Below are 22,242 nucleotides of genomic sequence, written 5' to 3' on the forward strand. Positions count from 1 at the left end.
GATCTCTGAGGATGTGGACTCTCCATCCTTGGAGATATTGAAAACATGACTGGGCAAGCTTTGAAGCTAGCCCTGCTTAAAAGGAGAGATTGGACGACCTAATGTCAGAAGGTCCCTTTCTATCAAACTTTTTAAATGATTCTATATCTTGATTATTTTGAAACTTCTCAGTCAGATTTACTTAAAATTCACTGTCAGGCTTACAAGTTATTTGATAGAGGGAGCAGGGATGGAGGGAAAAGCAGAATGACAGACAGATGAGGGAACAAATGAAATAACGCTGTAAGATTCCTTTCCGTAGAGATATGCTTGTCCTGACTGCTACCAAAAATGGTAGACAACTAGCCAAAACCATTCCTTGCTGAATGTTCTGTGTGCAGTAAGAAATCCAGATTACAATTAGAAGTTTCAGTCTGTGCCATACTGAATGCAGATATAGTCTGATGCTGTATTATTACTGCCCAGGCCCTTAGGCAGTCATACAATAGCATTGTGTTATGATTTCTTCTGTTTTGTGAGATGTATCTAGAGAAGACCTTCACAGAATGAGGAAATACTTAAGCAGTGACAAATAGTAACATGTTGAAACATTAAGGAACCTCCAGCCAATGACATGATAATCAGGGAGGTAAGCTTCAATAAAACATTCAGATGGGCAGGAACCTGTTTGGCTTGTAATACCTCACAAAGCTATGTGAAAGATGAGAGCTTTCCTAAGCTATTGTTTGAGAGTTCAAGGAGTGTGAGAACAGACAGGAAAGAGGAAGATGAATGTATGCAAATTTTATGTAGATATCTTTTGTTAGAATATGATTGAAGCCATGGAGGAGGAGCACCATCTCAGGCCAGTTTAAAAGGCAGAAGACAGCCTGTCCACTTGAGATCACTCTCTCTTCTTTCTTCTTCACATACAGAGATGTGGTCAAGGATTCTTCTGAGTATTCTGTCCTTGAACTGGATTGCCACAGTGTCTTCTGAAGCGTAAGAGATCATATATTCTGTGGTTTTATTATGAAATATTTTTATTTTATTTCCCACAAGTTAATTTCTTCTGGGAGATTGCTATATAATACATTGGATGTTTGATACCTAGGTTCTGAACTGTGTCTGAAATGGAAGTAGGTGACACTGAAGGGTGATTTGTAATGATGCTCTCCATCATAAAACTGCTAAGAAATCTGTTTTGAATGACAGAAACCTGTGGAGTAGATGAATATTGAAGTGCATGGGTAAAGTGAGGAGGAGATTCAAGACTAGACTAGCATGCATACTAATGATAAGGATTGATAGGCATCAGCTCTACAGAGAAAGTATGGTGTATGAGATAGTGGCTGGCACTAGGAACTATGCCAAATGGCACCCTAGCATTAACATTAGCATTAACATTAGCGTTAGCACTAGCAACATTAGCATTAGTATTAGTATTACACCTGCTGTGCTGTCACAGCTTATACAGCACTGTCAATTTCCATGGCTTTATCCAAACAGAAGATTTCAGCTACAATTTTCAAAAATACACCAACATTAGAGCTTAAATCTCCTACTCAAAAGTTCTAAAGGAAGACACTGTGAAAGTCAGAGGGTTTAGCTTTCTCAGGTAAAGTGTTGGTTTTTATTATTTTACTTCTAGTCTTTGGATATTGTGCAGTCTGAACTGGACAAGTGAAAATAACAATAAAGATAATATGAACAAGCAAAGCTGTGGGAGCAAAAAATGGAAAGGATCAGATTATCAAGAAAAGATTATACGATTCATGTTCTGCTGCAGAACCAACTCATCAGTTCTGTCATACATTATTTGAAAAGACCAGTTTAGGCAGCAGAGAATGGGAGGCCAGCAACAGAACCTTAGCCGTATATAGCAAATCTGCAGGAAAGTTATTCAGAGGAATAATCTGGGGAGGGAAGACTGCCCTAATTATAGAGAGTAGTATAACTAAAAAAGCCCAATGGAAAAAAGAAGCAAAGGAAGCAACACAGGGAGAAGCATGGGAACAGAATAGAACATGCAGGTTAGATTGAACATTCCCTGGAATATTCTGCAAAATGGAAAAACAGGCTCATTTCTTGTGCATTATACTGATTGACTTACAATAAATAGGTCAGTTGTAAGTCAATCAGTAAATCAAGTTGTTTCTCTCTGGAGGGAGAGATATCCAGAGAAAAAGAAATTAAATGTTTGTTGCAACCGTTAGCTAGTACTTCTGTCATTGATCTCAAAAAGAAGCTAAATATCACTCATCCTTATGGGAGGTTCCAGAGTTTTAAGTAAACATATAGGTCATGGGAGCATAAATGCAGCTATGCTTGTCAGGTGTTTAAACACTTTAGTAACTGGGGCTATGTAAATACCTGGAATAGAAAGATGCAGTACCATGCTGGGTAAGAGACTGCATAGAATTATGCTGATCTCTCAGCTCAGGAAGAACCGTGAGGGACAAACAATTGTGATCTATACTTTCTTAGCACGTTATTCAAAATTAATAGGAAGAAATTAAAATCCTTCATCTGGTTTTGAGCAAGTTTTGGGCTGTGTCTTCTTTCACACATACAGCATTTCTGTGGTATTTTCCTCTCCTGTTTGCTCTGCCTTTCCTTCAAGACTGAGCTCCCTGATCTAGCCTTCTTTCTTACAGTCAATATGTGCTGCTGGTCCCGACAGTAGTCCGGAGTGACTCACCACAGACTGCTTGTGTGCAGTTCCACACACTCAGTGAGCCTCTGTCCCTGAGCATCATCCTGGAATATGGCAGTATCCAGAAGACTCTTTTTCAGGAATCTGTGACAAAGAATGATTTCTTCAAGTGCTATGAGTTCAAGGTACTCTTTTGAGGCTACTGAAGAGAGTGTAGAAGCTGTAAATACTTCTGAGTGCAACCCTGCTTTTCAGTGAGGGCAAGAAGATGAAGAATGAAGGCAGAGACTAGGACAAAAAAAGATGAACTGCTGGAAAGGCTGTCAATATAGACTGGAAAAACAAAGACATATGGGTTGTAGGGGGAAGCTGGAGTAAGACTGCATTCACAGAGTGAATAGAGAAAAGCTTTTGATTGCCATCATGGGTACATGCGTCCTATGGGATTGTCATAATTGCCAAGCTGGAGAACCGAGCTAGGACATGTTCATTCCCTTTCCTGTGACTCTGGAAGACTTGGACGGATATGATAAACAAGTCCCAGAGTTAGGTCTTCCAGAATGCAGCAGGAGAAAGCACCTCAGAATTAAGCTGTATGGCTGGGGCAACCGGCATATAGGAATGTAGCTACATGAGATGAGGAAATGCATAGGAGAGGGCATAGCTTAAAACCTTAGGAACTGGTAACAGATTATGGGACTTCCACAGCAGAAATTCCTAGAGACTTTCTCACTGGCAAAGATAGATTTCTCAAGTTTTTGCACAAGCTATTTATGACTCACTTGACAATCAGTACCTTACTCAAGAACCCTGGGCATCTGGGGACCTCAACACATCTCATTTACCACTTTTCCTCTGGGGTTTTGTTTCTCTCCAGGTTCCTCCTGCTACTTCTGACCACCTGGCATTCATTTCCTTCTCTGCCAAAGGCACCACAGTCAACTTAGCTGAGAGAAGATCAGTGGCAATTCAGAATGTGGATAATAGTGTCTTCATCCAGACGGACAAACCCATCTACAAACCAGGGCAAAAAGGTGCTGAGGGGTTTGAGTCAGCTAGTGAACGAGGGAACTGAGTGCAAGGGTGGGTCTAGAATAACAAGGACTTCCTCTTATGGATGAAAAACTGTGGACAATCCTTCAGATAGTGTATAATTGTCATCTGAGGTTGGGGTCATCAAAAGTCAGTGAAAAATAGAACCAATTCACAAAATTGCAATGAATGAGTAGAGTTCATGTGTTTTTACTTAGTCAGTTGCACTTACATGATCTTGAGTTCTGCTAGTTTTACTAAGACCAGTCACATAAAGTGTCCTTAAAAATACAGAAAATAATAGGTTAAGCTTGGAATGGACAAAATTCATATAAAACCAAAGTAAATATGTCAACAGCTCTTTCTGCTTAACTGCCAATCTAATTCACAGTGTTGATGCCATCATGATATTTAAATGAAGTACTAGCTGTGGTGCAGTTCGTTATCTCTTTAGCGTAATTATACTTCAGTGCTGCACAGGATTTACACTTTGAATAAAGAAAAATTCTTCCTTCTCTTTGAGATTTTCATTGAATTGGTTTGTATAAACAGGGTTTTTTTCAGCAAACGCTCAAAAGAACTGAGTCCTTCAAGAAATGAAGGCAGTACGGTGTATTTTTATTTACATGTTACTTTAGCCCAGTGGGTCAGAATTGAAGATATTTCAGCTGACAAGTTTATTCTGGTTTTCTTTTTCACTGGCTAAGATAACCAAATCCTTTCTAGTTCTCCAGGACTCTTTAGTTCTCCCTAAAAGCCTGGGCAAACTTTGTTTCTGTTGTATGTTGAAAGTGACTTACCAATGCTAAAGTGAATGATCTTTTTTTGTCCTATGTCCTTTTTCAGTGATGTTTCGTGTGGTCACTTTGGACAGCCAATTCAGACCTGTTCAGGAGACAGTATGTATGAATAATAATCAATTTTTTTTCAAGGAATCTTTTGGGATACCTGTTTGCTGAGACTCCTTCACTTAGTAATTGAATAAAAAAGGCCTGGGGTAGGCCTCCTGATGTTTTTGAAGAACTGCTGTTAACTCCTTAACTTCACACTCCATCCTTTCCCTGCCTTTATAGAAAGCAAAGGGTCTGAAAGCACTCCTGAAAATCTCACAGTGCTCAGATTTTGTAGTCACTTCACTTCACCTGCCCCAGATGTGTAGAAAGAGACTGGATGTTTTTTGTAGAAAAAATAAATTCACAAACAGCTTATCCCCTTAACATTATCTTTTAAATTACAGACATGAGTTTCAAATTGTTTCCTTGACCCAGTCTTCTGTATCCAGAGAAAGCTGTTCAGAGCTTCTTTATGTTCTAGTATTTTTCAAGTTAATTTCTTGATGTTTTGATAATTTTTTCTTTTTTCTTTTCCTCTTTTTTTCCTCTTCCAGTATCCCCGAATCGTCATTGAGGTAAGAGATGCAACACATTATTAAAGCACAAGTTGCCTTGGAAAGGCTATATATGCTGCATCATTCCCCATAGTATCTATATATCTATATCTATCTATCTATACATACATATAGCTCTGGGAGAATCACCCAAAGCACCCAAATCACCCAAAGCACGCTGACTAAAGCAAATGGACTTGAGGTTGAACAGTGGCAGTACCCATTATCAAATACTAGAGGAGGAGAAATCAGCAGAACTGGAGATGTTAGTCAGAGGGTTTTAGGGGTCAGAAGGTCATGGGGTTGTTGCTGTGTCTTTTGTTAGGAGTCAAACAGGAGTGTTCAGTGTAGTCTTACTTTGGTAGAACTACAGTAAATAGGCTGGTGAAATAGCCTCATTTGCATATGGGTATAGAATAGTAATTTTCTGAAATGTCATGTTCTTCTGGGGAACACACTAACAATGAATCAGTCTTCTGTGGCATTTCACATCACTAGATATCAAAGCACTTTCTAAGAGAGGCCAGCATAACATTCCCATTTTACAGAAGGAGGAGTTGAGTCAGAAAGACTTATGCTAGAAGAGCTACAGAGAAGCAAACTGACCCCAATCATGTACTATTCCTGGATTATATGAGGTCATCTGGCAGCGTAGCTAATTTCCAGTTAAACATAAACTTTGGTTTCTTTAATGCACAAACAGACCTGGAAAATTAATGGGAAGTCAGAGTACATGTTATTAACCCAAACTCACATTCACACTATGATGCACTTAGCTGATATGCCAGATACAAAACTTAAAAGAAAGCAAGAAGACAAGAAACAGGATGATAAAGGTTTTGGTGCACCTTGCTCTTCTACTCTCCAGGATCCAGAGCGAAACAAGATCTTCCAGTGGTTGGAAGTAGCATCTAAGCATGGAATTGTCCAGCTCTCCTTCCCACTAATCCCAGAACCTATTCTGGGGTCCTACCACATCACTGTTGAGAAGAAGTCAGGTGAAAAAGAGTACCAGTTCTTCACGGTTGAGGAATATGGTAAGCAAAGGCTGTGAACTGCTCTGCACCAGCAATGAGGCTGGCTCTGCTGAAGTCAGATAGGAGGTGCTAGTGCAGAGTTTAAGTGCTTTGAATTCTCTGCTTTGTGCCTGAGAAAAACATGGAAAGAGCTGGGTGGAGAAAGTAGAAGCATGAAGGGAAAAAAGAAATGCTGAGAAAGGCAGCACTTTCATGAAACAGTCAAGTCTAAAATCTATGTTGACAGTAGGAAAGCTGCCAGCAAGACCTCAACTCTGGACAAGAGAAGAGCAGACTTCAGGTTGCTCAGGAACTGTTTAGTAAGGTCCCCTGGGAAAAAGCTTCTGAAGGTGCTGGGGTCCATCAGTGCTAGTTGCTTTTTAAGTGACATCTCCTAAAAGCACAGGATCAGGCAATTCCAAAGTGTAGGAAGTCAAGCAGGCGAGGCAAAAGGTCAGCTTGGCTGCCCAGGGATATTCTTCTTGAAATAAGGAGAAAAAAGAAAGTATATGGCCAGCAGAAGCAAGGTCAGGTGACATGGGAGGACTACAGAGATGCTGTTTGCCACTGCAGGGACGAAATATGTGTGGCCAAAGCTCAGTTAGAGTTGAAGCTGGCTAGTACTGTGAAGGACAATAAGAAGGGTTTTTTAAAATACATTAAAGGCAAAAGGCAGACTAGAAATAACATTGCCCCATTGCTTGATGAGAATGGTCACCTCACAAGCAGGGACATAGGCAAGGCAGAGACTTTTACTGTTTTCTATGTCTCGGTCTTCAATACCGATGGTGGGCTCAGGGAACCCCAGAGCCCTGGGCTAGTGAACCATGACTGTGGAAATGATAAACTCCTAATAAACCCTGAACTTGTGCAGGATTTTCTGCTCCAGCTAGATCCCTATAAGTCTATGGGACCTGATGGGATTCATCTGAGGGTACTTAAAGAGCTGGCCGATATCATAGAAAGAACTCTCTCAATGATTATTCAATGCTCTTGGGAATCTGGAGAGGTCCCAGTTGACAGGAAGCTGGCAGTCATTGTCCCAGTCATCAAGAAGGGCAACAGGGATGACCTCAGTATCTGTAAGCCCATCAGTCTCACTTCTGTGCCTGGCAAAATTATGGAGAAGATTATTCTGGGAGCTGTTGAAAAACACCTGAAAGACAACACAGTCATTGGTCCAAGCTGGCACGGTTCACGAGGGGAAAGTCCTGTCTAACAAACTTGATTTATTTCTATGACAAGGTCACCCACCTAGTTGACCAAGGAAACCCAGTTGATGTGATCTTTTTAGATTTCAGTAAAGCTTTCGATACTGTCTCTCAGAGTATCCTGGACAAAATGTCCAGCATATGTCTGGATAATCACATATGCAGTGAGTGAGCAATTGGCTGATGGGTTGGCTCAAAGGGTCATAGTAAATGGGGTTACATCGGGCTGGCGGCCAGTCACTAGTGGGGTTCCACAGGGATCCATCTTGGGGCCGGTACTCTTTAATGTCTTCATAAATGACTTGGATACAGGACTTGAAGGAATACTAATTAAGTTTGCTGATGACACAGAACTGGGAGGAGCTGTTGACACTCCTGAGGTCTGGACAGACTGGAGAGCTGGGCAATCAACAAGTGTATGAAGTCTAACAAGGGCAAGTGCCAGATTTTGCACCTGGGGCATGGCAACCCTGGATGTACACACAGACTGGGGAAGGAGAGGCTGGAGAGCAGCTCTGCAGAGAGGGACCTGGGGGTTCTGGTAGATGGCAAGTTGAACATGAGCCAATGGTGTGCCCTAGCAGCTGTGAGGGCCAACTGTGTGCTGGGGTGTATCAAGCACTGCATTGCAGCCAGTCAAGGGAGGGGATTGTCCTGCTCTACTCTGCACTGGTGCAGCCTCACCACTGTGTGCAGTTTTGGGCACCACAGAGTATTAGGGGTACAAAGCCAGTAAAAAGTGTCCAGAGGAGGGCCACAAAGTTGGTGAAGTGTTTAGAGGAGAAACCGTACGAGGAGCATCTGAAGTCACTTGGTTTGTTCAGCCTGGAGGAGACTGAGACCTCATCTTGCTCTACAGCTTTGTCACAAGGGGAGGAGGAGGGGCAGGCGCTGGTCTCTTCTCTCTGGTGACCAATGACAGGACCTGAGGAAATGGCAGGAAGATGTGCCAGAGGAGGTTTAGGTTGGATATTAGGAAAAGGTTCTTCACTCAGAGGGTGGTGAGGCACAGAACAGGCTCCCCAGGGAGGCAGTCAGTGCCAAGCCTGATGATATTCAAGAAGCATTTGGACAACGCCCTCAGAGACACGGTGTGAATTTGGGGTTGTCCTGTGCAGGGACAGGAGTTGGACTTGATGATCCTTGTGGGTCCCTTCCAACTCAGGACATTCTATGTTTCTATGATTCTACTTTTCAGGAATTAAATTAGGAGTCTAATTTTTTACAGGCTTGGCGTAAAGTCATTGTATGACTTTGGGTTCCACATCCTCTCACTCAGGTCTTACACCTTCCATCTGTTCAGAGACAAAATGAATGTCAGGCCTATCCTGGTTTGTGAAGGTCGTAATCGTATAAAGAGCACTAGGTTAAATATGCAGTAGAAATCTGAAGATATTATCTGACAGATTAAATAACAGGTACCAGATTGTTACTGGAGGAGGCTAGATAGTGGAAGCACAGGATGGAAAACAATGGGTGGTAGAGATGCCAAAGCCCACATAGTGACCTGCTTACTCTCTGGAATAGACCATATCAAGGGAGTTGCTAAAATTTTTTTATTTTACAAGTTTTCTCCTCTTTTAGTGACAGGTTTTCCTTGGTAGTCCCCAATGAAGGCTTGGACAACTCCCAGTTGCCTGAGTTTTTTTGTAAGGGCAATAAAGCATCTTTCCTACTTACCCTCCAGAGGTCTTTCATACCTTTCAGTCTCATGTGTCCGGGTGAATGAGAAAAAGGCCTTTTCCATCTATGTTGTCATTATTGCTGGTGACCAGGGCCAAAAGATAAGCTGAAAAGAAGGAGTGATGGTGACCTGTTTGATTTTACTATTTCACTTAATCTGTTGCTTTTCTCCTTCAATGGGGCTGGATTTCATAATAACTTCTGTTCTCCAGGACTTAAGTATTTTGAGACATCAGCATTACTCCCACCTTTCTCTTGAAGAAAATGCGTACAGCCAATTGAAGTGATTTATCACGGTCCTTACTGTGGCTGTTGTAATTATTAGTATGATTATTATTACTTTTTAAAGAAGTCATTCCTCTTCCCACTAAAGGTTATTTTGTCTCCAATAATATCCAAAAGCCATCTCCTAGGTAGACTTTTCTTTGAATCATTTTCTCTCCATTGTTGGTGAAAATGCCTTTGCCAACTGTTTTTTTACTGTCTTTCACACACACCTGCCTATAGCATGCAACTGCTCAGCAGTCCTATTCACATTGCTTTCCCAGTGCTGCCAAAATTTGAAGTGACAACCAGTGTGCCAAAGAGGATCTCTTTCTTTGATGAAGAAGTCAAGGTGAATGTTTGTGCTTCGTAAGTATCAGGTCTGAGGACAACAAATTTGTACACAAGAAACATGGGATAGAGAATGGTGTGTCATGCTGGGAAGCAGGGACCCTGCTGCTGATTCAGAGTATGGGTTAGATCAATTCCTTTAGCTATGACTTCCATGACATGAAATATGATAACCCTCCTCCCACTACATAGCAGAATTAGAACTGGGAGAGTCTAGAGCTACTTGCTAGCTGTTGTTTTTTTTGTTATTATAGTAAAGAAGAAGAGTCTATGATTAAGATTGCTGGCTGTGGCACTGCCAAAGGGCAGGGCCACATGACCTAAAAGGGTGAATAGGGATCTTTCTGCAAATATGACCTGCTTTGCATGAGGCGCTAATGAGAAAAAGCAAGCAGCAGGGAGCCCAGCACTACTTTCCAGCTTCAGACCTTGAAGAATGACTACACCAAGGTGATGGTAAAGCAGGCTTTTTTAACAAGATGCCAGAAAGAGCCTAATATTAGTTGAAGGGAATTCTGCTAGGGCTAACTGGTCCTGTTTCTCAGCTGTTCTGTCTGTGCTCTGGGCACTCCTGACGGGTTGAGAGTCTGTACTGCTATGCAGTCTTTGTAGATTTCATGCTATGTGCACTTGATTGGGTTCTTGTGTCTTTTCCTCTCCTAGGTACACTTATGGCCAGCCGGTGCAAGGGAATGCCCAAGTCAGTGTGTGCCAGCAGAACTTTTATAGTCCACGATGTGAGCAAAACCAGAAAGAAACCTGCACAGCTGTCACTGGACTGGTATGAAACATGACAAGGCCTTTCTTCCCTGTCAGCTTTATTGCCCAACATGTAGCACAGTGTTTGGTGGCCTCATTCACTTCCTGGGGACCACCAGAGAGACAATCCCAGAGGCATGTTTTTTCTCACTATCTCACAGGCAATGATGAAAGACTATGAAGGTAGTTTTTAACCAATAAACTTATTAGGAAACTGGTTTTTCCTCAGAAAGAGGCAGTAGGAGGGAGGGAAGCTTATGAAACTATAAATTTGTGATCATTCCTAAAACACTGGAGCTGTGTTCTTAACAAGCGTAATCAGCCAATCTATACTAGGAATCTTTGAGAGACTTAATATTAAACTAATGATTAATTTCTCCACTAGATCAGACTCAAAGTGTCATAGAGGCCAGGCATCATGCAAGATGGGTTTGAGAAGGGACATGAGAATCGAGAGGATCAGGGGGAATGAGGACAGAGGTTTCCAGGTGCAAGGGTAGATGAAATTGAAACAATTATCTGGGAAGGAGACAGGGAGTGAGAAATTTAAGGTAGAAGTGGAGTGAGTAGAAAGTAGGAGCTGCAGATATGAGCCGAGGCATGAAGCTCTTCAGAGACCCACTAATACAAATTCAGGAGCAATTTTCCAGACCTTGAGAAAAATGGCTTTCTACTTTGTGCTTCTTCTTCAGCTAGAGAAGGATGGCTGCCTCAACGCTGTCATCTCCACCAAAACATTCCAGCTCTACCGCAACTATGCGAGGATGTATACCAGCCTCAAGGTAGAAAGCACCGTCACTGAAAATGGGACAGGTATGAGACAAGTGGAGTTTGGGTGTATCTGATTAAAGCTAATAGGTGATACTTTCTGAGAGAAATCTCCTGGATCCTAGTCTGTGCAGCACACAACCGACAATCACACCTTTTTTTTTTTTTTTTGGTAGCTCTCCCTCCAGAGCATCACTGCTCCATATAGGTTTTCAAAAGAAAGGGTTTTCTGCCCATGTCTCATTTCTGTTTCCTCTCCTTTATACTGGGTGTGTCTCACAGGTATCCAGATGAAAGGCTATGACTATGTTGCAGTCAACGAAGAAAATGACAGAGTGATATTCAAGAATATGGATATCTATTACAAGAGGGGAATTCCTTACTATGGTGAGGTGGGTACCTGAGAGGATACATTTAGATCAAACCTTATTGAGGTCTAGCATGATGATCCCTGTGTTGCCCCATTTGTGGATGTCCCCTAACTCTGTGGTGACAAAGTCCTGTGATAATGATGCACGACAATGACTGCTGTGTAGTTCTCTCATTATGTCAGATGCTCCTAGAGAAAAATTATGTTGTACCTGGAGTGTTAGGGTCTCTCTTCTGCGTAATTAGGGAATGCCTGAAAGGTGGGTGAATGAAAGATCATATAAGTGGGGAAGAAACTTCTTCAGCAACAGCTGTGCCTAAACTGAAGGTAGAATTTACCCTGCATCACATCACGCAGTCCCAGGGATGTTTACCTAAAGCCATATAGGTGTTGGAGTACATTCCATATTCTTACCAATCTGCATATGCAGGATAAATCCAGGTACAGAAAGGAGGATAAGCCATACAGCATCATCCTGATATGCAATAGAGATAGAATGTATGCACAAATATCCAGGAACTGGGAGGTGCTGCTGAGCTCCACAGGTTACCTGCAGCCATGAAGTCATCTGCTTTAGGGTTGTTAATCAGTGCCTTCCAAAGACTGTGTGCTCTGGAGTCCCTCTGTTTCTATTTGTTCGGGGGGGAGAGCATGAGGTAAGAATTTAAACCGTCATCTCTCACTCAATAGTTTTTAACTTATGCGATGGTGGACTGAACTAATGGTCACTGAAAAGAAACAGAGGACCTTTCATTAAAAGAATCTTTTATAAGAGATCGTGTATATAAACAATTCCTTCTCCCTCTGTGACATATAGTTTGTCCTTGCACTGATAGGAATTGCCGGTCTATGTCTGTCACAGAACTCCAGCTCCTTCAAGATATTGAGGAGCATTTGCCTGTTAAATACATTTCACTCTTGATTTCTACTCCCTGCAGTTGTCCTCAGTGCTTAAGTGAGCATCCTCTGGTGAGCAGAGGATTCCCCATTCTTTTGGAGTTTTTTCTTCCTTGTGTTCAGATCGCTGTGATGAATGTGGATGGCAAGCCTGTGGCTAACAGGACTGTCCTGCTGGACCTCAATGAAGAATACCTGGCCAACTATACCACTGACAAGAATGGCACTGCTGCTTTTTCCATCAACACGTCCAACTTCTTTAATCCCAGTTTTAAACTAAGAGTAAGTAAATATGGGCTTCAGTCTAATTCCTGAAAAAAATCCTTCATTGGAGAGAGGGATTAGAAACAATCGGTGGGTGCTGGCAGGATTGTTTCAGTTGAAGAAAGTAGGCAGTCAGTCCACCAACACCTGCAACCTTTGTGAAATTAGTATCAGAAAGCACCAGTGTCTGAGGAGTGGCAGACTGCACTCTAGGAGTGTTTGGGTGCTGCAGTGATCTTCAGCACCTCCCTACTTTTTGCACCACTCAGAAGCCTTTTCTACAGCCACCTTCCGTCTCTTCAATCTGTGTGCTAGAGGACCTACCTTACAGGGTGCCCTGCCTTCCCCACCCAGTCTGGATGCACGCCAGGCTCTTTCCCTGCTTCTGCCTGCTTCCCTGAGTTTCTGCTGACAGACACTCATGCCTGTTACCATCAGATTTGCTTCTCGTGTTCTCATACTTTTTCTCTGGTGTGATGGGAAAAGCTGAGAAAAAGGCGGCTGTTCGAAAACAGTGCCATTCCAATTCACAACTTGCTCCAATCCTGCAAGAATCTGAAATATCCTCCCTACTGCAGTGTGCCATAGGTGTCTGGATACTTTAAGGTATCTACAGTCCCCCCACTCTGGACGCATGAAGTATAAATTTGTCACATCTCTTGCTTTTGGCTTAAGCAGCTCCAAAATATCAGCTTCCCAATAGAATATTTTAGAGGGAAGATGACTTTGCCTCTCACCTCCCTGCCATTTTTTATATTCCACTTTGTTGATTCTCCATGTATGACTTTTCTGCTTCATAGGTCAGGCAGGCACCAGATGACTGTGCAGACTTCTTCACCTGGAGGAATGATAATGAGCTGCAAGCCTTATTCTTTGTCAGGCGTTTCTACTCACGGACCAACAGCTTTGTGAAAATCGAGCCAGTGAAGGAGAAGCTCAGTTGTGGCCAGCAGAGAACGATCAATGTTCACTATGTCCTGAACAGAGAGGGGTACAGGAATGCCAGGCACACAAACTTCTACTATGTGGTAAGTCCTACCTTGACTCAAGCACCTCTTTTCTTTTACCTTCTGTTGAAGACCATATAAGGCAGAAATATCCAGGCCAGACAGTGGTTACAGATCACAGCTTGACTTGATGGCCTTTGAACCCTCTCAGAACGCTACTCAGAATCAATGATTTCATGGGGGAAGGGAGGAGGTGCTTTTGATCCTGTCTCATGAGTTTTTTTCTATGACCAGGTAATGACAAAAGGAAAAATTGTTCTCAGTGGCCAGAAGCAAGTCAGCATCTCTCGTGGTAAGTTCTAGGCCATATTACTTACTTGTACTTCAGAGCATCATTCCAAGCACCAGAGCATTTTTAAGTTTTATAAGAAGGGATGAAAACTGAGAACTGCAGCTAAATCATGTACTAGTTTTTAAACACAATGACCTGTCAGCACGCAGTATCATTTCCTTTTGCTGCAGCATCTAGCCAATTCTCCCATATCTTAATCAAATTGATCTTGTTTGTTGAAACATGAAAACTTCGTTGTGATCAGACACCAAGGAATGTAACCTTATTCAGTTTTATTTCTTGCCAATGAGTATTTGCAGTTTCACACTTACTCTGTGACATCCAAGACTTCACCAATTAGAAGGCTAAAACTTTCTGAAGTTTGAAATAGTAGGTGTTCCATCTGACAGGGATATTTAGCAGTTAACTGCTTGGAATTCATTGTATTTTCAGAAGTCTCCAGTTACCCACAAGTGACAATGATCCTACCAATCACAACAAAATTAACTTTGTTCTTTCATTGTTAGAAATATCTTTTCTTGCAGAACCTGGTCTATTTCCAGTCTTCAGTAGGTGCCTTAAGTAAGCCTCACTCCTCATATTGGATTTGTTGCTTGGTATTTGCTATCTTTGGTCTTTCTCTGGGTATATGTGCACTATGGCTGCACAGTATAGGTTCCCTTATGGTTTAGGGAAAGGCATCCCATTCATCAAAGGACAGCTATGTCACATAATTTTCCCTTCATTAAATCAGCTTGAAGCCATGTGGTTTTTCCTTAATATTGGGGGCTAATACCAAGGTGTGTAATAGAGTTTGACTCACCAAAACCTATGTGAAAGCTAAATTTCCTGTCCCTACTCTAGCAGTTGTCATCCATGTAGATAAGAACTTCATATTTCTTCTGTTAAGAGAGCTGTCCCTTAGCTCAGGAGACTGGCCTATCTCCTCTGGTGTAGGAAGTTCTAGGTTTGAGACCCAAAAGCAGTGTTTCACTCTTCTCATAGAAATCATGCACAGATTTCCCTATGCTCCAGCCCTAGGCCCAACTTCAACTCATCTCAAAGTCTCTCTAAAGCACCCTGCTCTCATCATCCTTCACTTTGTTTTCTTGCTGATGGGAGCTGTTCCTCAGCCTCTGCAAGACGAATCTTCCAATTTCCAACTTCTCTATTTTTAAAGGTGCTGGTATGTTATGGATAAATGTGTGGTCCTTCCACCAAAGTTGAGGTTTGTCTAATCTCTTTTATTGGCTACTTCTCCATTGTTTCATGTTACTTCCACAGCTCCCAGAGGTGCATTCTCCATCACACTAACTGTCACTGAGAAGCTTGCCCCCAGCGCCAGGCTGTTGCTCTACACAGTGCATCCTCATGGGGAGATAGTGGCTGACAGTTCATGGATACGCAGCGATGTATGCTTCAAAAACAAGGTAAAAACTTTTATTTCCTATCAGCTGGCTTTTGCTGAAAGAACATTTGGGGAATGACTTCATCAAGAGCCTTGCACTAGGGATGACCTTTAGGAACGGAAAAGGTACAGATGTGCCTGTGAACATGAGGACCTGTCCCTGGAATTAACACGTATGCTTGAACTCAAACTAAATTCTCAATGGAGCGGAGAAAGGGAGGTGACTAGGTTGTGGATTTTTACACAAGTGGCATTCAGAAGGGCCAAGTAGCAGTAGGGCCTTTGCCCCACAGAGAGTAGACTGAGTGCTGGTGGAAGGTGAGATTTAGATCTATATGCCAAGCTGATTCTCCTCATTTCTGTGTGGTTGTCTTGGATTTATTAATTTCCAGGTCCAGCTTGAGTTCTCTGAAGAGCAGGGTCTCCCTGGCTCTAAAGTTGGTCTCCACCTTGAAGCTGCTGACAACTCCTACTGTGCCCTGAGAGCTGTAGATCAGAGTGTCCTTCTTCTTCAGCCTGAGCGAGAGTTATCTGCTGAGAGCGTAAGCCACGTCCCCAGGCCTGTGCTCTTTTGACATAGTGACATCCAGAATGACATTCCAATTACCATTTTTCCCTTGGAAACAGACTCAGTCTCACTGATTGAAGAAAGCTCTATGGCTTATACACTTGAAAGACAGAATTTGATAGTGGAACATTTACTTTTGGTAAACATGGAAGTGTAAGACATGTCCTAAGAATATGCCTAATGTAAATCCTTGAAAGCAGAGTTCCTCCTGGGGAAAGATTATGTCAAAATCTCATTCTATGACTCAAATAGGCCTTGGGCTCAGAACAAAAGCGGTACATGTCACCTAGTATCTTGCTGGACTCCAGCCTCCTCTCTGCATAACTCAGGAGTATATCTCCATGCTTTTTGCTCAAGTTCACCCCACAAAGCCATTGTGGCTCAGAAGGAGGTGGGTAGAGTGCAGTCCTTCTTGCGTATCACCAGCCAACTTTCTTATTCGTCTCCTGGTAGGCATCACCAGGCAAACCCACCAGTCTATGGGATTGCTCAGGGGCCACCATAAGCTTTGAATATATGTAATTTTGCACCTGCCTGGGACTTTCCTTGTGCTTACACTAGTCATCCTCACCTCCCAGGTGTACTACCAACTTCGTGTGAGTGATTTATATGGCTATTATTACAATGGCCTCAACCTGGAAGATGACAAGCCAGAGAGGTGTACTCCAATCAAAACCACCTTTTTTGATGGCTTGTACTATGAAGCTGTGAATGTCAGTCGTGATGGTGATGTCTACAGGATTTTCAGGGTACGTGCTCTGTGTGGTTCTGTAAGTGGGCAGTATTCCAGAATGCACATTAGCATTAAACTTTCTCAGGTGGTGGTTCTCAGTGCTAAGAGCAGGCAGTTGATTCTGATTCTGTCTCTGATCACCTAGTTTCTGCCTTCTCATCCTACTCAGTTGCTGCTCCTCAGGAAGACTGCAAGTCACTCTTAGGTATGTTCGCTGGGATCCTGCCCATGATTGAGTAGGTATGTCCTAAGCTGGACCATGGCCTTGGCTCATGACCTCAGGCATTCCTAGTAAAGATCTGAGAATTCCTAGCAAAGATCCGAGTCCGTGATGCAGGCCGCTTAGTTCCTGATGCACTTGCCTCCACTCCCTGCTGGTCCCATGGCTTAAGACCTAACACAAGCCCTGTCATTACAGCTCTTCACAGAACGCCAGGTGTCACTGCTCCATAAGAAAGACATAGAGCTCAGAGTGGAAGAGTTGTGACTTTCAGGGTTGAAAGGGTGGCATGTGAGGAGGGAGGAGAGAGATGAGCTATGATAACCCAGGTGGGAGAAGAGGCACGTGCTGGTGGCTAACGCATGCCCTGAGTGAGACATGATTGATTCTTTCACATTCAGGATATGGGCCTGAAGGTTTTCACCAATTCTGTGCTACGGAAGCCAGTTCTGTGCAATGAAGACAAATCAGATATGGAAGATTACCCAGCCTATTTGGAACATGGTTTCACCCCTGTCAATGTCTATGGCATAGGTAAAGGAAAGTTCATACTGTATCTCCACTTCCAGTCTGCCCGGTCTTCAAAACTGTTGCCTGCATAAAATAAGCAGGTTGAGGGTTTTGGGGGGAATAGGTTTATGCATCCCAATTTGCCTCTAGTAATCTCTTTCTGACAGTCCTTGCAGTAGAGTCAATTCTCTCTCACGTAGGTACAGGGTGCATACAGAAAAGACAGGGAACTCTGGGATGCTACTTCTTTCATAAACTGATATTACTTTTTCAGGGTTTTCCAGGTCAGAACCTTTCACCAAATCACAATTCAATTAAGTATTTAAAAGGAATTGCCAGTGCAGAAAAATAATGTCAATTCCCAATGTTTAGAGTTCACGCTGCACTTAACATCCTTAGCACATAGTCTCCAAAGCATTAATAGATCAGCAGGAGTTACAGTTATCTTTCTGCAAGTCAGATTGCTCAGCAAATGAGCAAAAGTAGCAGTCATAAGTTGCCACAAGGAAAATTGCTGTTCAACACTAGGAAAAGTTCTTCCCCATGAGAGCTGTGCTCCGCTGGAATAGGTTCTCCAGAAGGTTTTGGAATCTCCGTTGCTGCAGGTTTTCAAAACTGAGCTGGACAAGACCCTTGAGCAACATGAGCTGACTTTGAAGTTAGTCCTACTTCAGGGAGATTGCACTAGAGAACTCTGGAGGTTCCGTCCAACTTAGATTTTCTTTCAATGATTCTGTCGTTATATGATCCTAAGTCCAGCAAAATAAGAAAGTATTGTTATTTCCATTATATGTCTAGGAAATCTGAGGTACCTCCGTGCTAAATGATTCCTCATATTAGACCTGTAGTTTGACTAGATGAACAAAAGCAGTTTTCCAATAGACTGGATATTCAGCACCACTTTTAACTACTGAGCAGGGTAAAAATGGCTGAGTTCTCAGGGAGGTTTGTAAAGAATTATAAGCTTTGGTGACAATACTGGCTGCTGTTCCCCATTTGCAAATCAAAGAGAGCTAGTGGTAGAGGACAGGGAACGTGCCTTTCTAACTGGATGATGAGACCTTTCAGTATGAAATAAAGTGAAATGTCTTGTGAAATAGCTAATTTTTCTAGTATTTTCCCATGGGAAAAGAGAATATATGAGGAACTGTTTCTTCTCGTACCCTACATCTGTTAGAATTTTCCTTTTTTATGTGAAAAAGAATGGGAAAAAGCTCAGATGGAATACCTAGTGTTCATTTATGGTGCTGAGCATGCCTGACAGCAGTTCAGGTTCTTCTGGCCTGACCTCTCTAATATTATACTTTAACCATGCACAATCTTCTAGATGAGTCAAGGATTCTTGCTGGGGGTGGTGTTAACACTGTTCGGAAATTTTTCCCCGAGACCTGGATTTGGGATCTGGTTCATACTGAGTGAGTATTTTTAGCTTCACTTCTTAGCTCTCACGTAGATCTTTGAGTTGGTACATGTTGCCAAAATGAATTCTGGGAAGAAGCCATGGAACATACGACTGCTTTGTAGGTGCAGATCTCCTTTTCCCATATCGCTCAATGAGTGTTGAGCTCCCAAACTTGTATGCAGTGTCAAACGTACCTGAACAGTGAATGTCATCTGCTCTGTGCTCTGCCCCTATCTTTCTGATGGGGAGAAAGAATAAGGGCTAAGAGTAAAATAAGAGTATTTGTTCAAGAGAGAGCAGGAACAAAACTTGTTTTTTTTTAATATTTTTTTTTTTTAATTCAGCAGCAGAAAACGCAGGGTTTTTTGTTTTTCTTTCCAGGCTATCATAGCATCTACAATGAGAATATCTCCATCTTAACTATGCATCTGGGGGTTGTTCTAGAACATTAATCCGAATTTATTGGTTCTAATCTGTATGTTTGGGTGAGATGGTATTTAAAGAAATGGTATTTCTGAATTTAAAAAGTTGAGTATTCTTCCCAGCCCAGCGCTTTTTACCATGTAGTTCACCAGCACCTTCATCTTTACTTCCAGCTTTATAATATTTTTTAAAATATGAAGATGTATCTTGCAGAAAGTGAGATGAAAACAGAAGTACTAACTCAAGCAGGGAGCCTGTTCTATAATTTGTGTTGAAAATGCCAAAGATAATTTCTCATTCTGTTTTTCTTATTTTCCTCAGTTCCAGGGGAGAAGTCAATGTCTTTTACAGCATTCCTGACACCATCACAGAATGGAAAGCCAGTGCTTTCTGCGTGCAGGATGATGCTGGATTTGGCATCTCCTCACCTGTTTCACTGACAGCATTCCAACCATTCTTTGTGGACCTCACCTTGCCATACTCTGTCATTCGAGGGGAAAAATTTAATTTAATAGCCAACGTCTTCAACTACCTCAACAAATGCATCCAGGTATATCAAGTTCCCCTTTACTTCCTATATGGCTTGTCTTTTTCCCAGAGATCCCAACGTTCTCCTGCATCAGGCATCAGAAATGCAGAAATAAGTGTTTAACTTACGCTTTAGCCTGACACATTACTCTCCCACCCTTTCTCCCTGGACACCCCCACCCCCACCCCCCCGTGTCATAACATTAGGGAAATGTGGCTGATGATCACTGTGGCTGGTCCATGGAAGGTAAGAACTTGCTCCTCATCTGTACATAATTTAGTTCTTCATTTTGCTCCTGAAGGAGGAATTTGAGCAGAGTGTATGGGTACAGTGCTGTGCAAAACACAATGCATACTGAGTATGTGGTATGTAGCAGTAACTCATAAGAAGACTCCACTAATGAGCACAGACACCTTCGTATACTTCTGTCAAAAACAGACACTAACAGTGGGCAGAAAAGAGACAGGCTTGCCGCTTCCCCAGAGAAATGCTCCATCCTTCTGTCCTGGTACCATCCCACAGATTCAGATGACAAATAGCTTCTCCAGCAAGTCTCTCTTGCCCTGCAGCCTGACTTCAGGAGCAGCCTGCTTAATTTGTAATCTTTCTCCTTCTTTCTTTGTCTCAGATCAGTGCTGTACTGGCAACATCGGGTGACTACAAGGCAGAAATCCTTTCACCAGAGGGCAACACAGCAAGGGTGTGTGCCAATGAAAGAAAAACGTATATTTGGGCTGTTAGCCCTCACAAACTTGGTAGGTTTGTCTTTTCATCACCTTGATATACCCCTTTTGATCTTTCTGCCTCTGTCACTCCCAGCATTTAATGCAGAATCAATAATCCACAGGGCAGGCAGTTCTGGACAGCTCCACTAATTGCTCCACAAATTTAGTATTCGACCTCTGCTATACTTTCCTTAGATGCACTGAATGAGCAATGAATTATTTCAGCGTTTTACCTCTTCTAGTTTCGGTAGTCCATTTCCTGTCTGTTTTAGGAAGAACTCTTCACTTGCCACATTATGTATGAAATACTGGCAGGATTTCATGTACCTGCGATCATTCAGCTGACAGTTTTGCACTTAACCAACTCTATTCAGTGAGAATAAAACTTGCTACTAATTTTGGACTGGATTCTCAATGGGCAAAAGGACATTGCTCCTCCCCGATTTTACAGCTGTGTTAATTCACACTGCCGTCATGTCAACATTGTTTTTTAAAAGAAGCAATTACAATGGCTTGCGTGTTTAGGTGCCCCAGAAGATGAAGAAAGAAAAACTTTTCATTAGCAAAGACTCTTCTCAAAATGAACCACAGGTGGACCTTTGCTTTAAAAGGTGGTTTCTAAAACCCTGTAGTCGGTATGACTAATTTCTTCAAACTCACTGAGAAAGATGCAAAGTTATAGTGAGATGAAAATGGGATACGCAGCAAAATAATACTCCAGAGCTGAAAAAAAAGAAAGCTGCTGCCTCCCCCTGGTAACTCTGATAATAATGCATTTTGTTCCAAGTAAAAAACTCCTTTGGATTTCCAGTTTGCAATGATTGCAGGGGTGAAGTGAGCAACACCTGCAAAGCTGCCCCCTTCAGGGTTGCTTCTCAGTGCTGCAGCAGCACTGAGGCTACTCCTCAGTGTTGTCCCTCAGCCAACAAATTCCATCTGAAGGAGAGAGGCAGCAGAGCTATAACTATTGCAACATTGCCCTAGGCCAGAGAAAACTCAGCCCAAGGCTAAGAAGAGGTGGAAACTGATAGTACCGTCAGCTTTTTGGCCAGGATCGCCCCCGTTTTGCTCCTCATGCTAGGGCCTCAGGCAACCACTCCTTGCCACTAGCAGACAGATGTGGAGCCTATATGAAATGTGTTTCTACTGAGCTGAGCTACCTTCAGAGAGAATACATTCCTCAGCAGTCCGTCAGGCTGGGAGAGTCAGTGAAGACCAGGGGTAACTGCAGACGTTGAAGATAACTTTCTTTTCTTGGGGTGGTGGGTGGCTTTTCAGGTGAGGTGAAATTCACAGTTACTGCTGAGGCCAAACTGAATACCAGAGGTACTGGAAACAGCACATCCCCAGAAGAGGAGACAATTCGCAGGGACACCCTGATTCAAACCCTCCTTGTTGAGGTACAGTAGTAAATCCGCATGTGCTTTCTGCCTTATGGAAACTGCAATTCCTGCAGCTGTGGCTTAGAAGCAGTTAGCTAGTGTGAGGAGGCGAGGCAGCTGACACACACGGAGCTGTGTACAGTAGGCTTCTCCACGTGAAATGAGAGTGTAAATCACATCCACTGTCCTCCTGCCACTGTCTTCTTCCTGCGACCACAAGCATATATGCCCTGACACCCCACAGATGTCAGCAGAGATGTAGCCAGAAGGGAGGAGATTCCACACCTTACCTATAAGTGTCTTTAGCCTGTGACTCTAACACTGGGGAGGGGGTTGGAGGGCAGATATAAGAGGAAAATAATGTATCCTGAGCATCATAAGGCAGCAGCTGCATAGTATTAGTTGGACAGAGTCCCTCTCAGAGGCT

The 22,242-nt window shown here is 42.7% G+C and overlaps 1 protein-coding gene across 1 annotated transcript in view; it reads left to right on the forward strand.

Moving 5' to 3' along the window:
* The first annotated feature begins 767 nt into the window (after positions 1-767).
* The window catches only part of LOC104043045 (ovostatin), a 33,754-nt gene continuing 12,279 nt past the window's right edge, over positions 768-22,242 (forward strand). Inside the window, exons 1-22 of the mRNA XM_064462815.1 lie at positions 768-786; positions 909-981; positions 2,637-2,820; positions 3,513-3,669; positions 4,514-4,566; positions 5,055-5,075; positions 5,923-6,091; positions 9,513-9,597; positions 10,243-10,360; positions 11,031-11,151; positions 11,389-11,498; positions 12,497-12,655; positions 13,438-13,665; positions 13,879-13,936; positions 15,200-15,345; positions 15,716-15,865; positions 16,470-16,640; positions 17,246-17,378; positions 18,682-18,769; positions 19,501-19,729; positions 20,337-20,463; positions 21,712-21,833. Coding sequence (XP_064318885.1) covers positions 768-786; positions 909-981; positions 2,637-2,820; positions 3,513-3,669; positions 4,514-4,566; positions 5,055-5,075; positions 5,923-6,091; positions 9,513-9,597; positions 10,243-10,360; positions 11,031-11,151; positions 11,389-11,498; positions 12,497-12,655; positions 13,438-13,665; positions 13,879-13,936; positions 15,200-15,345; positions 15,716-15,865; positions 16,470-16,640; positions 17,246-17,378; positions 18,682-18,769; positions 19,501-19,729; positions 20,337-20,463; positions 21,712-21,833 — 2,721 coding nt within the window. The remainder of the gene's footprint in view (positions 787-908; positions 982-2,636; positions 2,821-3,512; positions 3,670-4,513; positions 4,567-5,054; positions 5,076-5,922; positions 6,092-9,512; positions 9,598-10,242; positions 10,361-11,030; positions 11,152-11,388; positions 11,499-12,496; positions 12,656-13,437; positions 13,666-13,878; positions 13,937-15,199; positions 15,346-15,715; positions 15,866-16,469; positions 16,641-17,245; positions 17,379-18,681; positions 18,770-19,500; positions 19,730-20,336; positions 20,464-21,711; positions 21,834-22,242) is intronic.

Source organism: Phalacrocorax carbo, chromosome 1 (assembly GCF_963921805.1).
Source record: "Phalacrocorax carbo chromosome 1, bPhaCar2.1, whole genome shotgun sequence".
Lineage (NCBI taxonomy): Eukaryota > Metazoa > Chordata > Aves > Suliformes > Phalacrocoracidae > Phalacrocorax > Phalacrocorax carbo.